The 25426-nt window shown below is 36.9% G+C and overlaps 1 protein-coding gene across 1 annotated transcript in view; it reads left to right on the plus strand.

Moving 5' to 3' along the window:
• LOC113423713 (uncharacterized) overlaps nucleotides 1–25426 on the plus strand; it is a 152861-nt gene that overhangs the window by 126921 nt on the left and 514 nt on the right. Inside the window, 8 exon segments of the mRNA XM_087954178.1 lie at nucleotides 1323–1486; nucleotides 3651–3724; nucleotides 12610–12722; nucleotides 14151–14360; nucleotides 16531–16674; nucleotides 20958–21115; nucleotides 22518–22624; nucleotides 24107–24216. Coding sequence (XP_087810304.1) covers nucleotides 1323–1486; nucleotides 3651–3724; nucleotides 12610–12722; nucleotides 14151–14360; nucleotides 16531–16674; nucleotides 20958–21115; nucleotides 22518–22624; nucleotides 24107–24216 — 1080 coding nt within the window.

The raw sequence follows: 25426 nt of genomic DNA on the forward strand, positions 1-25426 counted from the left end.
CTCTATACTCTTGTGCAAGAAGAAACAATGGGCTTTGAGGTGCTTGATTGATTCGCTGATTTGAACCACTGTTAAGTCAGTATTTACTTTTAGCAACCACAAGGACAGAGTTTCTTCAGAATGATCTTTCCCCAATCTGGTCCATCAAGTCTTCCAGCAGTAAACCCACTATCTTTGTAATGGAGTTCATTCACTTTGTCCATAGTAATCTCCTTCTTCCCTTTCTTTCCACCTTTCTCAATGTTGTAGACTGTTTCAAAGAATTAGTTTTTCATATAATGTGTTTGAAGTATTATAATTTCAGCCATTTGTGTTTTAAATGAGAAGTCTGAATTGACTTCTCATTTAAATGCCTCGTGAAACTAAGAAAACTGCATCCCTTCCACCTCAGTTCTACCTCTAAGCTAGTGGACAAGGACACATGAGTCGTGGAATGATGGAGAACTTACTGGATTTTTGTCCAATGATCCATTTGTTTCCTTGATTATTCTATGTTATTCTTTGAAATGGGTGATGGTTAAAATGAAATCAAATGTGTAAAGATTTTGAGAATAATTTAAGGTTTTCAAACTGGGATTCATGAAGAATTGAAGGATAGTAAAAATTGTATGTCCAGATTTTAGAAGGAATAAGATACTTTGAGAAAAATAACTATTTTCATTTAGGAAACTTGTCTGCAGTATTCAGAAGCAAAACAGCAATGGGATCCTTGGTACATTCTGATCTTGCTAGTATTGCCAAACTCAGAGAGCACTAAGGGTCCCACAGTTCAACCCTGACCTATAAATATTCTTTTCTATTGGTATAAAAGAGCAATCTCATGGCAAACTAGTTACAGATTCAAAAACTGATTCACTCAAGAACAACTCAACAGAAATAATTTAAAACTCATTAATTTCTATAATTAAAAAAACAAAATACTGTGCTATTACATGTGGGGAATTGTTCAACAAGAATTATTTCCATCTGATTTTAAACATGAAATATAAGATACCTATAGATTATCACTATGAAGCAATTCATCACATAGATTAGTCCCAATTGTAATTATACCCCTGAGGTCTTACTTGACTTTCAAAATAAAGGAATTAAACATTGATTTTAGAGTGACAATAGTTAATTTAAGTAAATATATTTTTAAAAGTTAACTCCTTTCAGTTATGAAGTTATTGTTAAGTTATTGGGTACACAATTTTATTGTGTTACTGGATGGTTGAGGATAATTTATTGTACTAGCAGTTATAAAACAACAGCAGCAAAACTCTGTAAATCTTGTCTTATTGCTTAGTTGTTTAAATATACCATAGCTGTTTATTTTTCAGATGTAATTCATCTTAAATGTCCAAAAGATCTTGGATGGTGGTATTGGAATAACAGCTGTTATTATATAGAACCAGAAAAAAGCTTGACATGGGAACAAGCAAAAAAATTCTGCATGGCTTATCATGAAACTAAACTACTACCAAAACCAAGTGATGAGGAAAAGGTAATGTGTTCTTGGATGTACAACTGGAAGGGATTTCTAGATTGTATAAATCATTATATTATATTGAGAAGAACAGATGTATGAAATACAGTGGGGGTTTTTTTGGAAGAAAGTAGAACTACCAGCAAGAATGAGCCCTCCCATGGGATAAATAGGGAAGCCAATTATAGTTTCTTGAAATAATCCAATCTGCTTCTTGAGATTGAAGTAGCTGACCTAATAAACTATGATCTCTTGTAAGAACAAGAGATGAAGAACTTTAGAGGAAGTAGAAACAGATAACAATTTCAAAATAAAAGTATTCTTAACTGTCTTTATTTGGGTTTTACAGTCAGAAAACTCAGAATATATCAATTATCTTAGATATACACAGAAATAGATAAACCTCAAATATATAGATGCAAATATAAAGTAAGCAGAACATATAATAAATAACAATAATAGAAAGCAAAGATAACAGCAACAGTAATAGACACGTTTAATAGGTACACTCTGGAGACTGCTTAAATACCCATCAGCATTGACAAAATCACCATCAGGCAATGCAAAAGGTAGCTTTAGCATCTCCTTGTCCCAGGTCCTTGGGAAGGACTGAGTAGGTAAATAAAAATGCCAAACCCAGTCTAAATGTCTGGCTGACTATGCAACCAAGAACAACAATAATGGCAATCACCAAGATTCGTACTGCAGGATCCAATCTGGTTTGGTCCCCAGGACCAGAAGTTTTATCTTCCAAGCTTTTGGACTCATGCAGGAGCCCATCCTCAGAGAAAAGGTCCCTGAGGATGAGCTCCAGCACCAGTCCAAAATCTTGGAAGATGAAACCTCTGATCCTGGGGACTGAACCAGATTGAATCCTGCAACATTATCCTGGGACACATATATTCACCTTCATTTGTAAGATTAATACTATTCTTCAGATATAAGTGAGACAAATATAATAGAGGCACAGAATCAACTAACCTTAGAAGATACATTAGTGTCCTGCTCAGAAATGACAAATAAACTTTTTACTTTCTGCCAGGGTATTTGGGATAGGTCAATGTCATCTGCAATTGCCTATGCAATAGAAGAGCATGTGATTCAGGGACTTCACAAAGCCATTCGCATATGGGCATATGCCCTGATGTAAAGCGATATTTTTATAAACCCCCCCCCCCCATGGACTGCACCACATACACATAAATGGCAAATTAATGGAAACTCAATAGAACAGGAATGAACTTATAAATATCTTGTGGATAAATTCCTCTTTATCTTGGGAATACATATTTCTTAGAATATACACCATTAGTTCAGTGTTGCTCAACTTAACTCCTTAGTTATCTTCAGATTTTTCCAATTAAAGAGAACACAGCTTATTCTAGCAGTCCTCAAGGTCTTTCTTGCTAAGTCGATTTCTCAGTTTCTTTATGGTATTCAGATTTCTACTTTTACAAATTCTAATACCCTGGAAGCTGTTCAGTCCCAGTTTGTAAGAGCAATCCTTCCTGTTCTGAGATGTACCAGGAGTGGAGTCTTTTGTTCAGAGTCAGGTTTATTTTTCATGGGTGCCAGAACTTGATACTATCTCATTACTCAGTTTAGAATTTTTTTAAAAGTGTGTGTGTGTGTGTGTGTGTGTGTGTGTGTGTGTGTGTGTAAGAGAGAGAGGCTAGCAAAAGACCCTTTTAAAATTAAAAGGAGAACAAGCACTTTTGTGTTCTTTCTCCAAGTGCAAAATACTAGTCCCATTGTCTTTTCCATCCAGGCTTATCATGATTATCACTCTGAAAGTTGTGATGGGGATAACTTGTACAACAGAGAAAATTCCTTTCAATAAGTATACAAATCTTAACATCCCTTTATCAGTGCTTTAAAAATAGATGTTTTTTTCCAGAGCCTTCTTCTAACACTGAGATGAGAAAACACTTGGTATTTACAGTTGAGGATTATCAGATATAATAAAAGATTAATAATTGTATATATTTTTACATTTTGTAAAAAATGAATAAATTTTTGCTTTCAATAAATTATTTTTATTATCACTGTGTACCTTATATATCTCCTTGACTTGCATAATTACAGCCAGTTTTTGCTGAGAGTAGAAATAATGTTGACACGTTAAAGTTATGCTGATGCTATGCAAATTATTTGTAATAGAAATAATTTTCTTAATCTGCAGGTGTGGCTAACTACTATGTTAAAGGATGATGTATGGGTTGAATCTGAAATGAGAAAAATGGATATGACAAATAGGTAAGAGAAATTATAATTGTTTCACTTAATGGAATGCTGTCCAGGTTTACATTTGTGATGAAGGACTAAGACCAGGATAATTTACTTTCATTCAATAGATTACTTTGGGCTTCTCAGCTTTATCTACGTCATAGGCTTGTTGTTCTTGGAACAACATTTAATAAAGGAATATTTTAAGGACCTCAAACTCCTGGAGCTGGATATAAAAGCTGGATATCTTATAAAGGAATTCTCTGTTATTAATTTCTGATAATAATTCTACAAAAAAAATCTGTTCTAACCATTTATGCCAAAGCAGATTCATCTATTCAACAATTGTATAATTTAGTGCACTAAGATAAAAAAGATTCTAAAAATGCTTTGAATTTAGTTGAACTAATTTTAACTTATTGTAAGGCTACATTTACAGAATCTTGCAAATCTGAAGGCACAGGTTTCCTACTGCCGCTTTCAACTGCTTGATCCATAAGCTTCCCTAATCCATAAAAAGGTTTTCATAGTCACTTGAGTTATAGTAACTGATTTATAGGTTTGCCATATTGAGTTTTGGGCTATCTCCAAGATGCCTTGTCATTTCTAAATCATATGCAGAGTTATGTCAAAAGGTTTTCCTTCCAAAAAGGAACAGCTGAGCATACTGTTCAGAAGATTTTGCTTCTGCCTATTTACCATTTATACTTTTCCTTTTTTCCAAATCTACTCTTTCTTCCAAAACCTTTCATTTAAGTCAAGATATATTATTGCTTAGTATTTTTCCTAGTTCCTCAATAGTATCGAAAACATCAGTATTTCTTTAAGTGTCTGTTGTATTCACATGCTTTAGCTGAATTGTACAACATTATATTATTTTAATCCTGGTTTCTCAAATGCTTTCCAAGACTTTCTAAAGGATCCGGTCTTTTCATCTAGAACTGTTCTCTTTTGTTCAACACTCAATCTGCAAGAGAGATTGCAGCATTCCTGCTTTCTCCAGGATACAGTATTGTCATTTAGATTTTACCAAATGGTTACCTGAATTTTACTCTTCTTGCAGTATTACTGAATCATTATTCCCATAGAGATGAAACCTGAGAAAGGATTATTCTCTGTTTGGTTACTTTAAAAAAATCAAGTCTTATCCAGCTAAGAAGACCTAGAAAACCTAGAACTACGCCACCTTCGGTTCGATCTAAGTGTAGTATATAACATCATACATTGCAATGTCCTACCTGTCAATGAATAATTCAGCTTCAACCATAACAACACAAAAGCAAACAATAGATACAAACTCAAGGTTAATCGCACCAAACTTGATTGCAGGAAATACGACTTCAGCAACAGAATGGTCAATGTCTGGAATACTCTACCTGACTCTGTGGTTTCTTCCCCAAACCCCAAAACTTTTAACCTTAGACTTTCTACTATTGACCCGTACCCCTTTCCTAAGAGGTCTGTGCATAAGCGCAGCAGTGTGCCTACTGTCCCTGTCCTATTGTTTCTTTTATTTTTCTTATATGTATCCGTGTATTCATAACTATGTTTTTGTTTTCTTAGGTTTTCACAGGTACTTACATGTATGGTATTCAGCTTTGTTTGGGTATTTTCCCACGTCATTATAGTTGTGCTTTTAAAGTTGTAGCAATGTTTCGGCAGAATCTCATCTGCCATCATCAGGCTTCTGAATTGTGTTCGTCTGTGAGTCAGACTTTCACAGCCGTTTCAGTTTTAAATTTGGAGCTAGCCTACTGCTGTGCCAGAATGGTTTTTTCTTCATCCTGATTGGTTGGGAGTCTTGGTCTGTGTTTATTGGTCTTGGAGTTTGCTGTGTTCTGCTTGATTGGTGTTTCTAATATCTTCTGTCTGTTTTGTGGCTTTTTTTGTCTTGATTGGCTGGCAACATTGTGTTCCTGTATTGGAGGCTTTTAGTGCGGCTTGGCTCCGAGTAAATGGACGGCTATAATTTATTAGGAAGCTAGGTTTCATCTGAGTGCCTGCTTGGGGTGTGTTTGAGCTGGAGGTATCAGGGGGATCTGTTTGTGCCTAGGTGTTTTCCTGGCTTGTGGTGTGGAGATTTTTTTGTTTGTGAGTGCAAGCTTCCAAATAATTGACAGTTTATATGACAATTTATATGAAAAATGAAAAACGGGATGAATCCGCCCTAGCCATGACGGTAATTTGAGTTTAACTGTCACGGGGTTAATTACTCTTACTATATCAAAAGGGCCTAAATATTTTGGACCCAGTTTTCGGCTGTTCAATTTTAATTTGATATATTTGGTAGAAAGATACACTTTATCTCCCACCTGGAAGGGTTTAATATCCTTCCGTTTTTGTTTGTTTGAACTTTATATTCTCTGGAAGCTTTTTCTAATGCTTTTTGTACGTTATTCCAACATCCTTGTATTTGTTCTGCCCATTCTTTAACACCAGGTGGGTCTTCCTCTTGACAGATGAATTCTGAACTTGGGCCGAATTCCATACCATGTACTATATAAAATGGACTATACCCGGTACTGCTATGCAGGGCGTTGTTGTAAGCAATTTCCGTGAATGGTAATAAATTTTCCCATTCTCTTTGTGGATGTGAGATATATGATCTTAAATATCGTTCGACCATGGCATTTGCTCTTTCTGCGGCTCCGTTTGTACTCGGGTGGTATGCCGAGCTGAGTCCCTGAAAAGACCCCATCAAAGTGAGGAACGCCCTCCAAAATCGCACCGTGAACTCCACCCCATGTCGGATATTATTCTTCTGGGCGCCCCGTGTAATCTATACACTTGTGTCACAAACATATCTGCCAATCGTTCTGCCAATGGTAGGCCTTTACAAGGGACAAAATGCGCCTGTTTTGAAAATAAGTCAATTATGGTCCATATTACTGTGTATCCCTTGCTGTTTGGCAATTCAACAATAAAATCCGTGGCTATATCTTGCCATGGATGTGTTGGCTCTGATACTGTCTGCAATAGTCCCATTGGCTTGCCTACTCTAGGCTTAGATGTTGCTCATACATGGCATGTCTTTACATACTGTTTGACATCAACCCTCATTTTGGGCCACCAAAACTGACGGCGGGTTAGATGAAATGTCTTTAAAATCCGAAATGTCCTGCCTGTTTTACATCATGACAATTTGTAAGTATTTCGTCTCTACACTTGGCTAGCACGTACACTTTATTCCCTCTCCAAGCTATGCCATCTTTAAATGAGCACAAATGGGATTTTTTTTCAGCCAACCATCTTGTGTAGTAGCGTTTTGTATTGTGTCATAGGTTGTTTCCTTTAAACAAGTCACTTGACCAACATTTTTAGATGAGTTATCAACAATTAGGGGTTGAATAATAATACCTTGTATTGATTGATATTGGGGCAACCAGGACAATGCATCTGCCATGGAATTTTGTCCTTTCGGTACATACTTTAATTTGAAATTAAATTGATTAAAGTACAGAGCCCACCTGACCTGCTTAGGAGACAATCATCTTGGTTTTTGTAATGCTTCCAAATTTTGGTGATCCATCCACATTTCAAAAACCTCCTGTGTCCCTTCCAGGAAATGCCTCCAAGTACTCAGTGCCCATTTTATGGCGAAGGCCTCCTTCTCCCATATCGCCCAGCCTCTTTCTGTAGTAGTAAACTTCCATGATGTATATGCACATGGCTGTAGTGCTCCATTTTCGTTCTCCTGTAACAGGACAGCCCCTATGGCTACATCACTTGCGTCCGCCTGCACGATGTATTTCTTCGTTGAATCAGGATGTCGCAAAATGGGTGCCTGAGAGAATAATGATTTCAATGTTTCAAAGGCCTGTTGACATTTAACTGGTTGATTTGGCTTTGCTTTTTCTGTTTGTTTCTTTGTTTTTAGCAACTTGGTTAATGGCAGTGCAATGTGGGCAAATTTCGGTATAAATTGTCGATAAAAGTTTGCAAAGCCCAAAAAACTTTGTACCTGTCTTCTTGTTTGTGAGATTTTCCATTCCATTACAGTTTTTACCTTCATGGGATCCATCTCCAATCCTGCATTAGAGATTCGGTATCCCAGGTAGTCTAGTTTCATACAATGGAACTCACACTTAGATAATTTGATATATAATTTGGCATTCAATAATTTAGTTAATACACTCTTCACCAATTGGATGTGTTCTTCCATAGTTTTTGTGTAAATAAGTATATCACCCAAATATACTAGCACCCCATGGTATAAATGTTCCTGTAGTACACCATTAATAAGTTGCATGAATACCGCGGGGGGCCCTTGTAATCCAAAAGGCATTACTTGGAATTGATAGCTTCCGAGGGGACAATTGAATGTTGTTTTCCATTCATCCTCAGGTTTTACTCTCACTCGATAATATGCGTCACGCAAGTCTAATTTAGTAAAGAAATGTCCAGTTGATAGGGTAGCCAACAACTCACTGATTAATGGTAATGGGTACAGGTTATTGACGCAGACCGCGTTAAGTCCTCTAAAATCAACACAAAACGTAGGCCACCATCTTTTTTTTTCTCGGAATAGTACAGGGGCAGCTATTTGCAATCGTCCGGCTTTAATAAATCCCCGAGCTAAACTCTTGTCCAGAAAGTTCCACATTTCTGTCATTTCTTTCGGTGTCATTGCATACATTTGGGGTTTTGGCAATTTTGCTCCTGGAATCAGTTCGATAGCACAATCCGTTGGGTGATGCGGTGGTAGAATCTCACACTTTTTCTCACTAAATACTTCCGCCAAATCCTGATAAACTGATGGAAAAGAGAAACTACTATGTTCATCTAGTAAACTAATGGGCTCCACCCTTAAACTCTGCTGTTGTACATCTGGTTCTTGTTGCGGCGGTTCTGGTCCTATAGAAAGTCTCAGCCATCTAAAACCACTTTCCCTCCAAATGGTGGGTTTCCAACGATCCAACCATACTAAACCTAAAATAACTGCCTCTCGCATTTCCGATACCACAATGAATCTTAATCATTCCCAATGGGTTCCAATTTCTAATCGAATAGGAACTGTGATCATCAGAGCCGGCACTCCCCCTAACAATGACCCATCAACCTGCTCAAACTTCATGGGGGTAGGAAGGGGTTCTAATGGTACATGCAGTTCATCTACCACACGTTGACTAATCAGACATCTGGTACATCCAGTATCTATCAATGCTCCATATTGGCCTCTAATCCCTACATTATCTAATATTATGGGTATTATAAATGGTCTAACAGGAGAGCTTACCATGGTGTCTTATTGGCTGTCATCACCGCTATCATACAGTCCCGACACAACTCTCGGCTGCCACAGTTCACTGTATTGCTTCATCTCTCGTGTGGCCAGAGCTGCGGATGGTTCTTGTTGTGTGACACCCTGTGATTTTTCACGACTACTAACTCCCCTGCCACTATATCCAATTTGTGAAACATTTCCAGAAGGACCCCTCGCTGTTTTCTTCATACGTCCTGTATCTATCGTAGGGTATTCAAACGCCCTATGTCTTAATATGTTACAACAAAAACACTTTAGGTTTAAACGACCCAAATTATTGTTGGTCACAATTCCTTGTACACCCCTTCCTATTCCCACATTAGTTCCAACCGGACCAATCCTTCTTGGACCTTCGGATTTCTCTCTAAACTCCTTTAACCCTACATCTAGTTCAACAACAGTTTTATACCAGTCTGTTATTCGTTGGGGCACACCCCTGTAGAGACAAGCCTGTCGTAATCCTCTATCTAAACCAGCCCTGAATTCCCTAATCAATAGATGTTCTGGCCAAGTTCTCAGTTTCCCAGCCAATCGTCTGAACTCCCTGATGTATTCAATGGCTGGTCTTCCATTCTGTTTTAATGTCATTATTGCTTCCTCAGTCTGGTGTACTCTAGACTTATCCTCGGCTCCAGTCCGTTCTTTATTGGAGTCTTGACAATTAATTTTAGGAAGGGAAAGAGTTTTATGGGAGTTGTATCTAATCAAATGTTACACATGCAATAGGTCTTCCACTAAACAGCTCTGTAGTTTTAGAACAGGGGTCCCCAACCCCCGGGCATGGACCGACTCCGGTCCATGACAGACCAGAAACTGGTCTGTGCAAACAAGTGAAGCCTCACCTGCGGGATGCAGGGAGTACATGAAACCACCTCCCTTCCAGTCCATGGAAAAACCTGTCTCCATTGAACCGATCCCTGGCACCCAAAAGCCTGGACGCTTCTGTTCTAGAAGATTACAAATGGAGTTGTGCATAAGTATAGTTTTATATGTATGTGAATTCACAGATGATTGGTTGAAGATCTGTAGTTACAAGTAAGCAAGTTTTTTTTAATAAAAAATCCTTGTACCATTTTAAGAAATATGTCAATGGCAAACTTTAGCAATATGTCATTTAGAAATATGTCAATGGCAAAGGTTTAGGAATCAGCTATATGTACACATTACAGTGTACAGGTGTACAGTGTACTTGTGCAACAAGTATGATCCAGGTGTGTTTGATTTCAGATGCTATGATCCCCCAATACCCCTGGCTGTCATTCATAGATTGGGTAGGAATGGCAAGAAGCTTTCCACAATCTCATGTCCTCAGTCAGCCTCTCCCTGCACTCCCTTATTTGTTAAATTCTGTTTTGTGTTATACTTAAGACAAAAATCAGCAAAATGAAATCATTCAGCAATATGTGAATTTCATAAAGTCTTTATTTTCATTTCAAAAGCCTACCTCAGGAACCAAGAATCCTACTTTTCCTGATGGCCTTATTGTGTGGCAGGAAAAGGGCAGGAGTAAGCACAGAATTCTTATACAAGACAGCTAGCTGATCACTTTCCAAAAGTGATAGCAAATAGGAATAGGATTTCATGCTGATCAATCTCCTTTTTGATTTTCATACATACACATACAAGAGTAATGTACTGATCAAGATGAAACTTGGACTCATGTTGTGGTCTCCATGGAAAGCCTGTGTATGATTTTGAGTTAGGCACACTCTCAGTTGAAAAAGTTTTGATGAGGAAATATTTGATATTTAATGTTTAATTCAATATAAAACATTTTAAAATATTTGTGTTTTTGAAACAGTGTAATTGATATAACTTTTCTGCTGATTATTTATCGGATAGATGGTATTACACTAAATACATTGTTCAAAAAAATAAAGGGAACACTTAAACAACACAATGTAACTCCAAGTCAATCACACTTCTGTGAAATCAAACTGTCCACTTAGGTAGCAACACTGATTGACAATCAATTTCACATGCTATTGTGCAAATGGAATAGATAACAGGTGGAAAACATAGGCAGTTAGCAAGACATCCCCAATAAAGGATTGGTTCTGCAGGTGGTGACCACAGACCACTTCTCAGTTCCTATGCTTTCTGGCTGATGGTTTGGTCACTTTTGAATGCTGGCAGTGCTTTCACTCTAGAGGTAGCATGAGACAGAGTCTACAACCCACACAAGTGGCTCAGGTAGTGCAGCTCATCCAGGATGGCACTTCAGTGTGAGCTGTGGCAAGAAGGTTTGCTGTGTCTGTCAGCATAGTGTCCAGAGCATGAAGGCGCTACCAGGAGACAGGCCAGTACATCAGGAGATGTGGAGGAGGCCATAGGAGGGCAACAACCTAGCATCAGGACCGCTACCTCCGCCTTTGTGCAAGGAGCGACAGGAGGAGCACTGCCAGAGCCCTGCAAAATGACCTCCAGCGGGCCACAAATGTGCATGTGGCTGCTCAAATGGTCAGAAACAGACTCCATGAAGGTGGTATGAGGGCCCAACGTCCACAGGTGGGGGTTGTTCTTACAGCCCAACACTGTGCAGGACGTTTGGCATTTGCCAGAGAACACCAAGATTAGCAAATTTGCCACTGGCACCCTGTGCTCTTCACAGATGAAAGCAGGTTCACACTAAGCACATGTGACAGACGTGACAGGGTCTGGAGACACCGTGGAGAACGTTCTGCTGCCTGCAACATCCTCCAGCATGACCGGTTTGGCAGTGGGTCAGTAATGGTGTGGGGTGGCATTTCTTTAGGGGGCCGCACAGCCCTCCATGTGCTCTCCAGAGGTAGCCTGACTGCCATTAGGTACCAAGATGAGATCCTCAGACCCATTGTGAGACCATATGCTGGTGCGGTTTGCCATGGGTTCCTCCTAATGCATGACAACGCTAGACCTCATGTGGCTGGAGTGTGTCAGCAGTTCCTGCAAGACGAAGGCATTGATGCTATGGACTGGTCCGCCCATTCCCCGGACCTGAATCCAATTGGGCATATCTGGGACATCATGTCTTGCTCCATCCACCAACTCTATGTTGTACCACAGACTGTCCAGAAGTTGAGGTATGCTTTAGTCCAGGTGTGGGAGGAGATCCTCAGGAGACCATCCACCACCTCATCAGGAGCATGCCCAGGCATTGTAGGGAGATCATTCAGGCATGTGGAGGCCACACACACTACTGAGCCTCATTTTGACTTGTTTTAAGGACATTACATCAAAGTTGGATCAACCTGTAGTGTTTTTTTCCACTTTAATTTTGAGTGTAACTAAATTTGATTTCCATTGATAATTTTTGTGTGATTTTGTTGTCAGCACATTCAACTATGTAATGAACAAAGTATTTAATAAGAATATTTTATTCATTCAGATCTAGGATGTCTTATTTTTGTGTTCCCTTTATTTTTTTGAGCAGTGTATATAAACTTTAAAATCACTAAAATCTTTTTGTATGAAATTTAAAATCAATATGTTGTCAAATTTCAACATAAAAGTGAAACTTAAAAAAGTAGAAATTCTATTACTGTATTTTGTTCTGCAAACATGCTTCAGTTCTACTTAATTTGTTGTTTTTTTAATATGTATTATTTCGTTTTTAGCCTACTGCTGTTTAAACCTTACTCATCTTTGTTTATCTTGTACTTCTAAATTGTAGTAAAGATTCCTTTAAACAAGCTCATTTGAAGTGCACCTTAATGCTACAGAAAGGTACTTTTGAATATGCTAGTTGTTCATCCGTGGCCACCTGGGTTTGTAAAAGAAGCGTAGGTAGGTAAGACTAAGTCAGTTCAATTTTCAGTTGTAAGTTGATTTCTTGCTAGAATTAAATTTTGGGAGGATTTGGGATACAAACTGATGGGTCAAGAAAACTTAAGACTAATGTGCAGATGAAAACTGATCCATTAGCATTTATAGTTTTCAAATGTCTGGCACAATTCTTAATTTAAAATTGAAACAAAAACAGATTTCAAATGTGTATTTTGAGAGAAAAATATATTTAAATTTTAATCTGAAAACTATACTTACTTTATTTTTTCCTTAATATTGAAGATTTGTTAAAATTCTTTAAAATGGAAAAGGCAAAATATTTCAAAGCAACAGTAAAGATTGAAGGGAAGAGTAGCCTTTAAGCATTCTGAATAAAGCTTTTAGCTCTCCCTTTAGTCCTACTTCTCAACTCACTTATAGGATCTTTTTGAAAGCTCTGAACATTGAGGTGCTGTTCCTTCCTCAGTGCATTCTATACTTATTCTCATCTGCAGCCATCATCTCAGAAGTGCTGCAGAACACTAGTAGTAGACCCACACACTGCACAACCAATGACAGCATTGTGTGTATTGCAGTCTATTCTCCACTACTGTGATATTTTTATCCTGCTGCCATGTCCAATAGGATAGTAGTAGCAGCAAAGACCCCTACTCCTAGTTGTGTTCCTTACTGAATGTTCATCTTCCCGCACCTATAGATTGGACTTGCCTAGATTGCCTAGTCTATCATGAACAACATGGGAAGAATGTCTTTCCAGTTAGCATTAAATCTATTGCTTATTCAATTGTCTCAATGTGAATAATTATCAATTGTCTCAATACGAATAATTCTGGAAGTGACTTGCCACATTACAGTACACAAGAGTACTTTGAATAAGCTTCCTCAAAGTACTTCTTTCCATTTTATATGTGTTGCTCAGTATAAAATGTGCATTGGCTACTGCACTACCAGCATTAGATTGTTCGGAGAGGGACAATTCAGGAAAGCCTTCTCTGCTCTAACCTCTGCTTAATGGAATACTCCTTCCTTGGAGATTAAAATGGCCCCAACCCTGTTGGCTTTTTGTAAGGCTTTAAAAACTTGCTATGTACCTGGGCCTGAGATTCGGAATGTATTACAAGCCCCATTACTTGGCTTTACTCTTAACTGATTAATCATCATAGCTGCTGTTTCTATTTATTTATTGTATGGATGTTTTTACTGCTTTAATGTTTTTTTTAATTGTTTAAAAATTATAAGTAGCCCAGAGTTACTAGTTGGGCGTCTATAGAAATTGAATAAATAAATAAATGCAATTTTATATTGATGGTTCATATATTTACGAAGTAATATATATTTTCATAGAAACACTATGAAAGAAAGAAACATTGTTCTAAAAAAAAGCAAAGAAATCAATTGAATTGTGTGTTTTTTTAAAAAATATTTTAGATACCAACATGTTTTGGGAATACTCTAAAAAAATACTTATGTTTCCATTGAGCAAAAAAACCTATGAAAAGATGGAATATGCAAAGTCAGCCTGCCTTTTAGAAAAAGAATGCACTGGAATTAGTTATTGGAAAAAGAAGTACCGACCAATCAGTGGTAAAGAACTGATTTCAACTCAATCAAACCAGGATACTGCATACATAAAAACTGGTAAATGTTCAGTTAATGTGATATATATTATGGTATTTATTGTGGTATGATCAAGAAATATAATCTAATCAGTTTCTCTTTAAGAGGGACAAAATATAGCTCCAATATATAGAAATTGAGAGAAGATGTCATACTCAAAAGAGACTAAAATCTTCAAAATGGGTGATCAAATTCTGCCATCTGTCTATGATGTCCTGAAAAAAAGTGTATTAAAGAAGCAAGAACATAGGAGCAGTGATTAAACATCTCCACATCCACAACAAAGCAATTGATCTCAAACTCAGCAGCAATTAGAGTCTGCAACTGCCATGATGGTTGAAGGTTGAAAATACTTGGCCATTTTAGAATTGTTATCTTCTTCTGGTAGAGATGTTCTCATTCTGAATATAGATTTTGTAATTGAAATTATATTTTGAAAAAATATTGTAATTACTGTTTCGGTAATTAATCATGAAGGAAGTCTTAAATGTTGCCTTGAGCCTTGTTATTCTTAGTGGGTTATAAATAATAGACATGACTTTGCCATCTGGCTTGGATATTTGGTAGTAGTGGTGTGTACTGTTAGTGAGATTGATTACACTCTCTTGCAGAATATTTTTTAGGATTTTAAAAGTTGGTTATTTTTATATTGACTTTTGGAACTCTATAAGCTGCCCAATATGTGGGATTGAGATATAAATTGCACAAACAAACAAACAAACAAACAAACAAACAAATAAATAAATAAATAAATAAATAACAGAAACAAGATTCAAAAGACTAAAAGGTTAAGACCTTGATGAAGTTGTTTGATGGAGGTTGTACAAAAATTTATGTTTAAGCTTTTTAAAAAGTAAAAGGCACGGTTATTGGTGGAAATCAGATGTGGTCACACACATATGATCTAATGATGTCAGTGGATCTTAGTATAATCTAACAGCATTGCCACTGCTAACATGCTAATACAGTCTTATATAGTATTAACAGGTGTGTTATGTCTTGATCACAAAAAGCAGTATTTCCCTTTTATTCTGCTTTAAGCCACCTTAGTAGTAAAGTAAAATTTTGGGCATAATAGTTTAATATAATGTTACAAATAATGATTTATTCGCTATTGGTTAAGATGGTTAAGGGCTGAATATGTTTAGATTAGAAAAAAACCAATCATGTATCCCTTAAAGGTCATATTCTCCAGGATTAGAATTAATGGATCAAAATAGTTAAACTGTTTTGTAAAATAGCAAACTATTTGCGAATGTAACAGAATTACAGGAGTTGTGTGTATTTAAAGGAAATTCCATATAGATCCAGTTTTGACTCATTATATGTTAATTTATTTCTCCACTTACAGTAAGTACAACCAGTATAATGTATGCCCTAATAAAGCATGATATTTGATTAGATATCAAGATAGATAGAACATATGAAATTAAGCATGTTATTTTACATGTAGAGGAGAACATATAGTGACATTTTAAAGTAGTTATATATAAAAAGGTACAGTAATATGAGTAGGAGCCATAGGGTCGCAGTGGTTAGAATGCAGTACTAAAGCATACCTCTGCTGACTGCCTGCTGCCAGCAGTTCTGCAGTTTGATTTTTACCAGCTCAAGGTTGACTCAGCCTTTCACCCTTCTGAGGTCGGTAAAATGGCTCAGATTTTTTGGGCCAAGATGCTAACTCTGTAAACCACTTAAAGAGGGATGTAAAGCACTGTGAAGCAGTATATAAGTCTAAGTGCTGTTGCTATTGCTATTAACTGTATATGATTAAACAAGCATACAATTATACTAATAAAATATATTGTGCAAAATATGTTACAATATTATTATGAAATGAGGGTGGCGTTTTGTTATTATAAGGTGTCTATTTTTGGAGTTTTAGGAACTTTAATAATGGATTTGTCAAAACAATTGACAGAATTATTTGAATTTACATCAAACTTTATTTTTAAAAAAGCAGCTTTTCTTGGAACCACATATATCCTGGCAGCATTTGATCAATTCTAAGCTTTGGAATAAAGCTTGAATTGTCCTTAAATTACAAGTATTTGTAGCAGGAGCAAAATGAATTAGTATTTCTAATCTTAATCAGATCAAAAATTAGTAGAGCAGTCACCTTTTTAAAAACAAAGTCTGTAGAGATCTAGACCTCTATTAATATTAGTTTTGTTTTTGTATATGTTTTCAGCCTGCAGTGAAGGACGTTATGGATCCTATTGCCAGAAAATATGTCCAGAATGCCCAGAAGATAGACCATGCAACAGATTAACAGGAGAATGTACTGAAGAATTGACATGTGCAGAAAGAAAGCATATGCATCTTTGTAAATTTAGTGAGTACTACTATTTTGGTAAATGGTTTCTTTTATATATTCTGATTGGGTAATCTGTATATAATTATAATTTCCTATCATCAGCCTTCATTTAATAGTAAATTGTTCCATTGGTATTTCACCACTTGAGTTTGCCTAGACTACCTATATTTTTTTTAAGTGAATGGTGCTTGTGGTTTATCTTTCTCTCCAAAATAATGTAGTTTCCTTATTGGTTTCTGACTCTTAGTTGTACTATTGCTTACCATATTTTATTGCCATACGAGTTACTTCTTCTACTTCATTTTGAATACCAGGAGAATTATGAGAAGACTTCTTTCTTCCTGAGCAAGCTACCTAGGTTATAGGAGCAAACATGGTTAGTACAGGCTTTGAGTACAACATTTCTCTAACAATAGTGAGGGCCTGAGGCCTATTCCAATTATTGAGTCACAGGACGGCTACAGCCTCTGTTATTTATCTTGCCTTTCTTCAGCTGCATCTTTTAGAGGCAAGGTTTCTAAGCACATCTTGTACCAAATGATTCCTTCAGTGCATCCTTATTATATCATGGTTTACTCCCCTGTCCCTCCTGTTGCTGGAACTGTTTTTAACTTCTGAACTGCCCTATTCTTCTTTCTGCCCATCAAGTGCTGGTGAACATTTAGGCTTCAGTGCCTTGCATCTCACTGCTTGCAGGATTTTATCCCTCCTTTCCTCATGGCCAAAGTAAAAGGGACTTGACTTTACTTCTCAGAAACCATCCACGAGAACTGTTTATGCTATTAGATAAAATTATTTCCAGATTGAATCCCCTGCAGTGTCAGGTTACTTGTGTACCTTTTACACTCCCAAGTGCCAAATTGTGGCACTATCATCCTTAACATTATATGTAACAGCCACCTTTCCCACTGCTCTTTAGTGAATGTCACCTTTTTAAAAAAAAATCAGTGATGAAGTGCTTTATGAAAGGTTTGGTTCATCTTTATCTGCTGCTATTCCTGCTGATATTGTTACACAAGTGTGCTCTCAGGTTCAGCTTATGGTCACTCACTCACATACCAGCCTGGAAAATTGCCACACTCAATCCCAAATCAACTGAACACTGAGATACAAATGGGTCTTTAAAATACACAGAGACCCAGTGAATTTCAAATAACAGAAAACTTTTACTGATATATTTTTGCTCTTTTACACACAACACACACACACCCAGTGTCCACTACTAGGCTGCCAGACACTAGCCAGAGGGACAGAAACTACCACGTCTGAGGATTGGGCTGGCTTTGGGACTTCTTTTTATCCCCCAGAGTTGGTGGGGAGAGGTTTTCCATGCAGACACAACTCCTTTGTTGGTGACACTTGGGGAGGGGCTTGCCATGTGCTCAGACCCAACTTTTGCTTCCTTAACAACTTGGTTCCTTTCCCTGAGGGAGATTTTTCTGGCTTTTCTTCACCCTGCTTACATGCCTTTGCCACGTTCAGGTACAGTGGTTTTGGTCTAGTCTCACACATTCCTTCCCCTGACATTGAATTAAACAGGAGGTGCCACAAAATGGGGCTCACTCATCACCTGCTCAGAGCATTAAAGGTTTTTATATGTATTCTTGCCAATAGGTTTACTGCAGGGGTGGGATTCTACCAGTTTGCACCTATCTGCTGGAACCGGTTGCTAACATTCTAAGCAATTTGGTTGCTAACATTCTAAGCAATTTGGAGAACCGGTTGTTAGAAGAAATTACTGGCCTAATCCTGTAAGGAAGGCAGGAAGGAAACATTCTGATGTTGCTTACAGAATCTGCTTCTCCATTAACCCTTATTACATTCTTGGCAGGACTAGACTTCCTGTCTCAGGAACTTCTCTGGAGTTTTTTCCCCTCCTTTGCTGGTACTTTGCTTGTGTGGAATGACCATTCAAAGTTACAATGGCACTGAAAAAAGTGACTTATGACCATTTTTCACACTTATGACTGTTGCAGCATCCCCACAGTCATGAGAGGAGATGCATGCCTCAATGTGAGTGATATTGAGTTGGCCACGCCCAGCCAATAATATGACCACCAAGCCATGCTCACCAACTTAGCCATGCCCACAGAACCGGTTGTTAAAAATTTTGAATCCCACCCCTGGTTTACTGTCTAGTTGGTATGGAGGTACAATATTTTAGGAAAACAAATCTACATTTAAAGACTGAGGAGATGAATACAAAAGCAAATAATACAAACAGAAAAATTTGGACAATTTTTTCCCCCCAGGATCCCAAAGCAGGTAACCAAGATGTGAGCCAGGACCAGTTCCATCCCTCTGGATCTTAGATATGAAATATGAGATGTGAGATATGAGATGCTAGAGTCTTAAGCTTGGCTAGTTTTGCTTCAGTATAGGTTAAAACAGGGTTAAAACAGCAAAGATAGTTAAAGACTGCATTGATGTAGAAATGGTCACTTTCAGGAATGTTGTGATGGGAAGCTACTGCTTCTTTTGTTTGACCTCTTTGAACATAGCTGTGTATGGCTTTAAGCATTGTTTTGCAAGATATTAAGCCAGGCTTTGACATGTGTGACAAATTATTACATTGCTGCAAACTAGCAGTAAACTCAATCTCATGCCATCTTAAAAATCTTGGGGCCTTCTATATTCTTTCAGAATAACACCATCTCATTAGCATTGAAAACCTGATACATATTCCTTCTCCTCAATACTTTTTGAGTGTTGTAGTTAGGCTTAGCCTCATCATCAGCTAAAGCACACTCATAAATTTTATATTACAGACAGAATAATGCCTCTTGAATTTCTGGAACCAGCCTTTGCTAGCAATGAAAGTGCTTTCTGCTGAGCTGCTGGGCCGGGGGAAGGGGGTTTGCTTAATTTTGTTGCAAAGAAGACAGCCTTAGCAGAAATCATACCAATATTCATACATTTTTATGGTCTTTGATCAAAATGAGCAACTTATTCTCTGTTCTGACCAAGGCTTCCTGAGACAGTAACAGTTTGTCTTAACTGTTCTTGCCTTCTGGCAGCTCTGTGCAAGCGCGCACTGGGACCCCCCCCTCCCCCGTTCCTCTGCCTTGCTGATGTCAGATTCTGGAGGCTTCGGAGTCGGCACATAACTCTCAGATGGCCCTGGCCCCATCCTTGTGTTGGACGCAGATCCCTCGTCCGAGCCCTCTCCAGACTCCAGGACTGGCCCATGTTCCTCCCCACTATCCGACTCTGCTGCCAGCTCTACAGGCCTCCAGCAGACTACAACATGAGCCCTTCACAAGATTTTTTTGGAATCTGCACTTTCTCATTCAAAGTCCTATGTTTCTTTTGACCCTTTTAAGATTTTGTCCATCATTGGCTGAACTTCATTTAGAATCCATAGGTTTCATAAGCACAGTAGTATTTTAAGAACAAGTAGCCTAACACAGGCATGCCATCCTACTCAGTGATGCTCAGTCTCGCGCTATATTGAAGACACCTATGTCTCACCTCACTTAGTGAGGAACAACCAAATCTTTTAGCATTATTCTTAGTATGCTAAGTTTTGCTACTGGCACTGTGGGAAAAAAAAGAATATGTGAACAAAGCTCCCACAAATATGGAGATTCAAATATAATCCATAAGTGTGAACACTTCAGAGTAAAAAACAAAATCCAGTTACAGGTAAGTAACTTGTTCTTATACATAAGAGCAGTGTGGCCTGCTATATTTCTGTGTCAACAGTCAGCAGTATCGGAAAAAGAGAGAACATCATATTGTTTTCTCCTAGTGATTTAATTTTGCAATACCAAATCACCAACATATTTTAGAAAATATGGCTTTGTTTTATATCTTGTCCAATATTGTTTGCAACCAGGATCCCCCACTTTCATTTTAAGAAGTTATTTTCATCTCCAAAAACCATTGTGACCATGGCAAGTGACAAGGATATCATGGAAGTAAATGGGGTAGATGTTTTCATCTTTTTCATGGTGGTGGTGGTCCTGTTTTTTGGATTTCACTTGTTTTATAAAGAAAAAGAAAATGTTCTGTGAAAAATCAGAATTTATCCCACAAAGTTTCAGTTGCATACTCGGGGAATGAACTTGGAAGAATGCAATAGATTCTGGGGAACAGGATACCCACTCTTAAATTAAATCCAGACAAATAAGTTGGTTTAGTATCATATTTTAATCAAGAAATTGTACTGAAAAATGTAACAGATACAAATCATACATAGTACCTTCCTTTCACTGATACTTCAATAATATGTTAATGCTTTATTTTAAACAAATATTCTATGAATGTTGATCAGGTATACATTTTTGTTCTTTTTTAAGAACTGAAAAGCAAGTTTTGCTACCATTCCTGGATATACTTCAATAAATACTGTTATTATATTCCTACATTTGGGGTGATCAATAAAAATGATGCAGAATACATGTGCAGCCAGTTCAAAGAAGCTGAACTCATAACTTTGGTTACCATTGAAGAAAAGGTAAATAATTTAGGCATATGTCACAAAGATTTTTTAAAAAAACCAGAATAATAATTATCCTGTTTTTAACATTTGTTTTTAATACTTTTAAAACTTATTTCTAATGCTTTGCTGTATAAAATATAAGTAAAATATATTGTTTTGATGAATGGGAATACCTCATGAGTTTTATGTATTTTATGATGCTTTTATATTGTTCTTTTCTTGTTTTAAAATTATTTGAAATTCTTTTTGCTGTTTTTCTATTTATTTTAACTGTTTGTCTCCCAGAGTCATATAGGTGACTATATAAATTTGAATAATAAATAAGTAGGCAGAAAATAAATTGAAATAATTAAATAACATTTGTTTCCACAATCTATATTATATGAAGAAAATAATGAAAAACATAAGAGTGCTGTACAGCGCACCCATTCATACTTATTTGGGAAACATTCTGTTTTTATACATCTGTTTATATTTTAATTTCACACTGCTTCTGCATTAGTTGGAATTAGCTTTTAAACTGTCACACACACATCCTTCCCCTTTAAGTTATCAAGCTCCATCATCATCAGATATATTGCAAATAATTGTAAGAACCCTTAGGGAAGGGAAAGTTTACTTTCTTTACATGAGCTAATGTCCATCTGTTTATTTCTTTTTTCCTTGGTTTGCTTTAGTGAATTGACATGCAAACACCTGAATTGCAACTAGTGTTGCTTTCTTTTGCTTTTAGCAGATTTTGGGAAAGGTTCTTCTATATTTTTAGTAATAATTGAGGAATACCAATTAAGTATAATCAGGGGTAATGTCTAACTTTCGAATACAGATCTGGAATTTCTGAAGCTACCTAGTGGAAATATTTTGGAGGAAAATAAATGAAGTGTTGTGCAAGTAGTTTTTCCCCTTTCAGTTCATTTTCCAAAGCAAAATCTTCTCAAAGACGCTTTATGAAAGAGAAATTATGGCACTTTATACCTCTTGCATATTACTACATGGTTTAATTCTTGATTAACTGTGATAATATGGTGCATGTCCAACCATTTTTATCTCAAACGTGCTCATGCTACACAGTGCAAGCTAGTATCTCTACATTGCAAGACCAACATACACTTGCCACATCCCACCAACTAGTGACATACTGCAATGTACTAATATATTGAGAGTATTTGAGTGACTAATTAAGCAATTGCATTTAATATATTTCATATGAGTAATGCTGGTCATGCTATATAATGAGCTCTTGGCCCAGAAATAGTTATTCAGTACCATTTTAACTAATTGGAAAGTATCCATTTATGCCATAAACAGTTATTGGCTGAAAAATGTCTGTGGCTGAAATTTATCTTGTATGACTTGCTGGACTGCTGGAGGCTTTTAGACATCATGACTTTTCCTATTGACTGTTCATCAACTGCAGAATTGGCTTGCTGAAATAATTTCTGAAAAAGTTTGGCTTCGTGCAGTTAGCCCAGCTTTCTTCCCAAAAAGAATGCTGCCATCAATGGAAAAAAAGATAACAGAAAGGTAAATCTAACCAATTTTCTTCATATGGGTGTTGTGTTTTATTTAATTGTTGTCATGTATAGAAATTAGGGTATGTTAATTATACTCTTAAGATTCTCTTGAATAAGAAAAGGCCACATCCAGGCCAATCTGGCTTGCTAAGGTTAAATCAGATCCCCAATCCAGTCCTAATAGTCTGCAGTGACTGGGAGGAGCATTACTGATAAAGTTACTGATAATACATAGCTCTACGACACAAGTTGACATGCTTCTGTAGTGACTTTGGGTACATGTTTTATAGGAGGGCTTACATAAAACTTTGTAAAATAGGACAATAGATAGCTAGGTTTTTGTTCCCAGTCTGACTGGAATTATCTCCTCTGTATCCTCCCCACTCTTCCCTCCAACCTTTAGAACACCACGATCCAAGGTATCAAAAGGCAGCTGAGAAATTAAGCATGACCAAGACAAAGCAGTCATGTTCTCCTATCTGGGTCATACCACAGATAATTCACAAAGGCAATCACAGCGAATGCTCAGGCTGGATTTAATGTGAAAAAGGTCAATGATCTATTTCTTACAGAGTTCTCCACAACTGCATACCAAGCATCTTCTTAACCTTCCCCCAAAAGGGAGTTGGTTTATGCTTGACTAAAAATAGTTAGGCTCTCCCCATCATTCTACTTCCTATAAAAAAGAACTTTGTTGCTTCCATCATGTACACAAAAGGTTCAGAAGTCCAAGCTCTTCATCTTAATATGAAACTTTCTTAATAAAACCCCAAACAAAAGGATCTATGATAGGTCCCCTCAAATGGTTGGTTTATTTTGGGTTTTATTAAGGAAGTTCCATATTAAGATGAAGAGACTGGACATCTGAGCTTGATTGTTTTCTTGCAGACCAGAGGTGGTATTCAGCGGTTCTGACCAGTTCTGGAGAACCGGTAGCAGAAATTTTGAGTAGTTTGGAGAACCGGCAAATACCACCTCTGACTGAAGATTTTACAGTATTCTTCTCCTGCCATGCCCACCAAGTAAAAACCAGTAGTAAAAAAAAAAAAAGAATCTCACCACCTGCAGACGTTTCATTACCCAAACTAGATAACATCAGCAATGCTAGTAAGGAGTGGGGTTTGTTGTCAGTTTATATTCTACTGGCGTGTCTTGTTAATGTTGGTGGGGGTGGTCTTAGAGGTTCTTTGGCTGAGCTATTTACTGTTTGCTTGTTTGGCAGTTCTTTGATTGGGGTATTGTTTACTTCTTGTTTGTTGGTCGAATGCTAATCTTGAAGTTAATTTATGCTTATCTGGATACTGATTGCTGATGGGGAGGTGTTTTGGTCTTTTTTGTTTGTTAGATCAAACCTCATAGGACTAAAGGGAGAGAGATATTTGAAAAATCTTCCATTGCTAAATGTTAAATGATAGTATTATGATTTACTATGCAGAGTTAGTTTTACATGTAAAATCATGTAAGACTGAGAAAAACTCATGTTGTGTTTTAGGGTTCTAACAGACAGTGAGGAACTCTGCCTACAGATTCTGCCTGGAGAAGGTCATTTGGTGACAGTTCCCTGTTCCTATAATGCTTCGTGGATCTGCAAAGCCCCTTTAAGTGAATTAATTCCTTATTTCTAATTGCATATTTTTTAAATCTTCATTAATACATTCAAGTTTCTCGAACAACATCAACAAAAAGTAGCAATAACTGGAAAATTTTCTCAGGGGAGATAAGTGAGGAGAAGAGTTTCTCAAAGATCTCTGTTGGGACCATGCTTAACTTGTCGATACATGCTGGCCAAGTGTGCAGAAGATATTATTCAGGGAGGTAAAAGCAAATGGGATTGCAAAGAGCTCCAGAACCATCTCTTTCAGTTAGCTAAATGGTCAAACAAATGGCAAATGCATTTTTTTAAGTAAATGATGCAAATGGAGCAAAAATCCCTAAATTCACATATACATTCACTGGGGTCCAGCCTATATGTAACTAAGCAGGAAAATTGCCTTTTTCACATATAATACAATGAAAGTGTTAAATCAGTGTTTGGAATCTATGAAAATGGCAATTTTCATACTCAAAATCATTAGGAGGTGACAATATTGTATACAAATTTATAAAATTCTACAGTATGTCTATATCTGGAGCAATATGTGTAATTCTAGGTGTTGCATTTGAAAAATATTATATATCTAAATGCAGTATTGTTAGATGGAATTAATCAAAATAATTCAGGGAACTCAGTATACTTTTCTGATGAGTGGAGTCTAGAATACTGAAGGTATTTAGTCTAGGAAGAAGGCATTTGAGAGAGATAAGTCTATAAAATCCTGCATGGAATGGAGAAAATGTATAGGGGATAATTTTTCTCCCTCTCAAAACACTTTGGATCATCAGTCATCTGATATAACTGATGATAACGGACATTTAGAAAATATAAAATAAAGTAATTTTTTCACACAGTTCACCTTACTCCATGAATTTATTACTAGAAGTCATGACAATTCCTATTAATGTGGCTTTGAAAAACTAGTTGCAGGATAACAATTTCAGATGGGAGATATGTCTCCATGCTTGTAAGCAGCCTGTCGAACTTTGAAAACAAGTGCTGAACTCAGATCTTGGCCTGATCCAGCACAATTATTCTTCCGTTCTTACTTCCATTAATTAATTATTTTCTTTATCAGGGTATTTTTATGTTTACAAATTGGTTTCAATGTCTAAACCACAGGCCAGCACCACATATTATGGCAACATATTCCACAGTTTGATTATAGGATTTGAGAATAAAATTTTCCTCCTCTCTTAAAAATCAAAATATATGAAA

This window comes from Notechis scutatus, chromosome 2, assembly GCF_049901735.1.
Source record: "Notechis scutatus isolate UNSWTSFEM ecotype Mainland chromosome 2, rNotScu1.2, whole genome shotgun sequence".
Lineage (NCBI taxonomy): Eukaryota > Metazoa > Chordata > Lepidosauria > Squamata > Elapidae > Notechis > Notechis scutatus.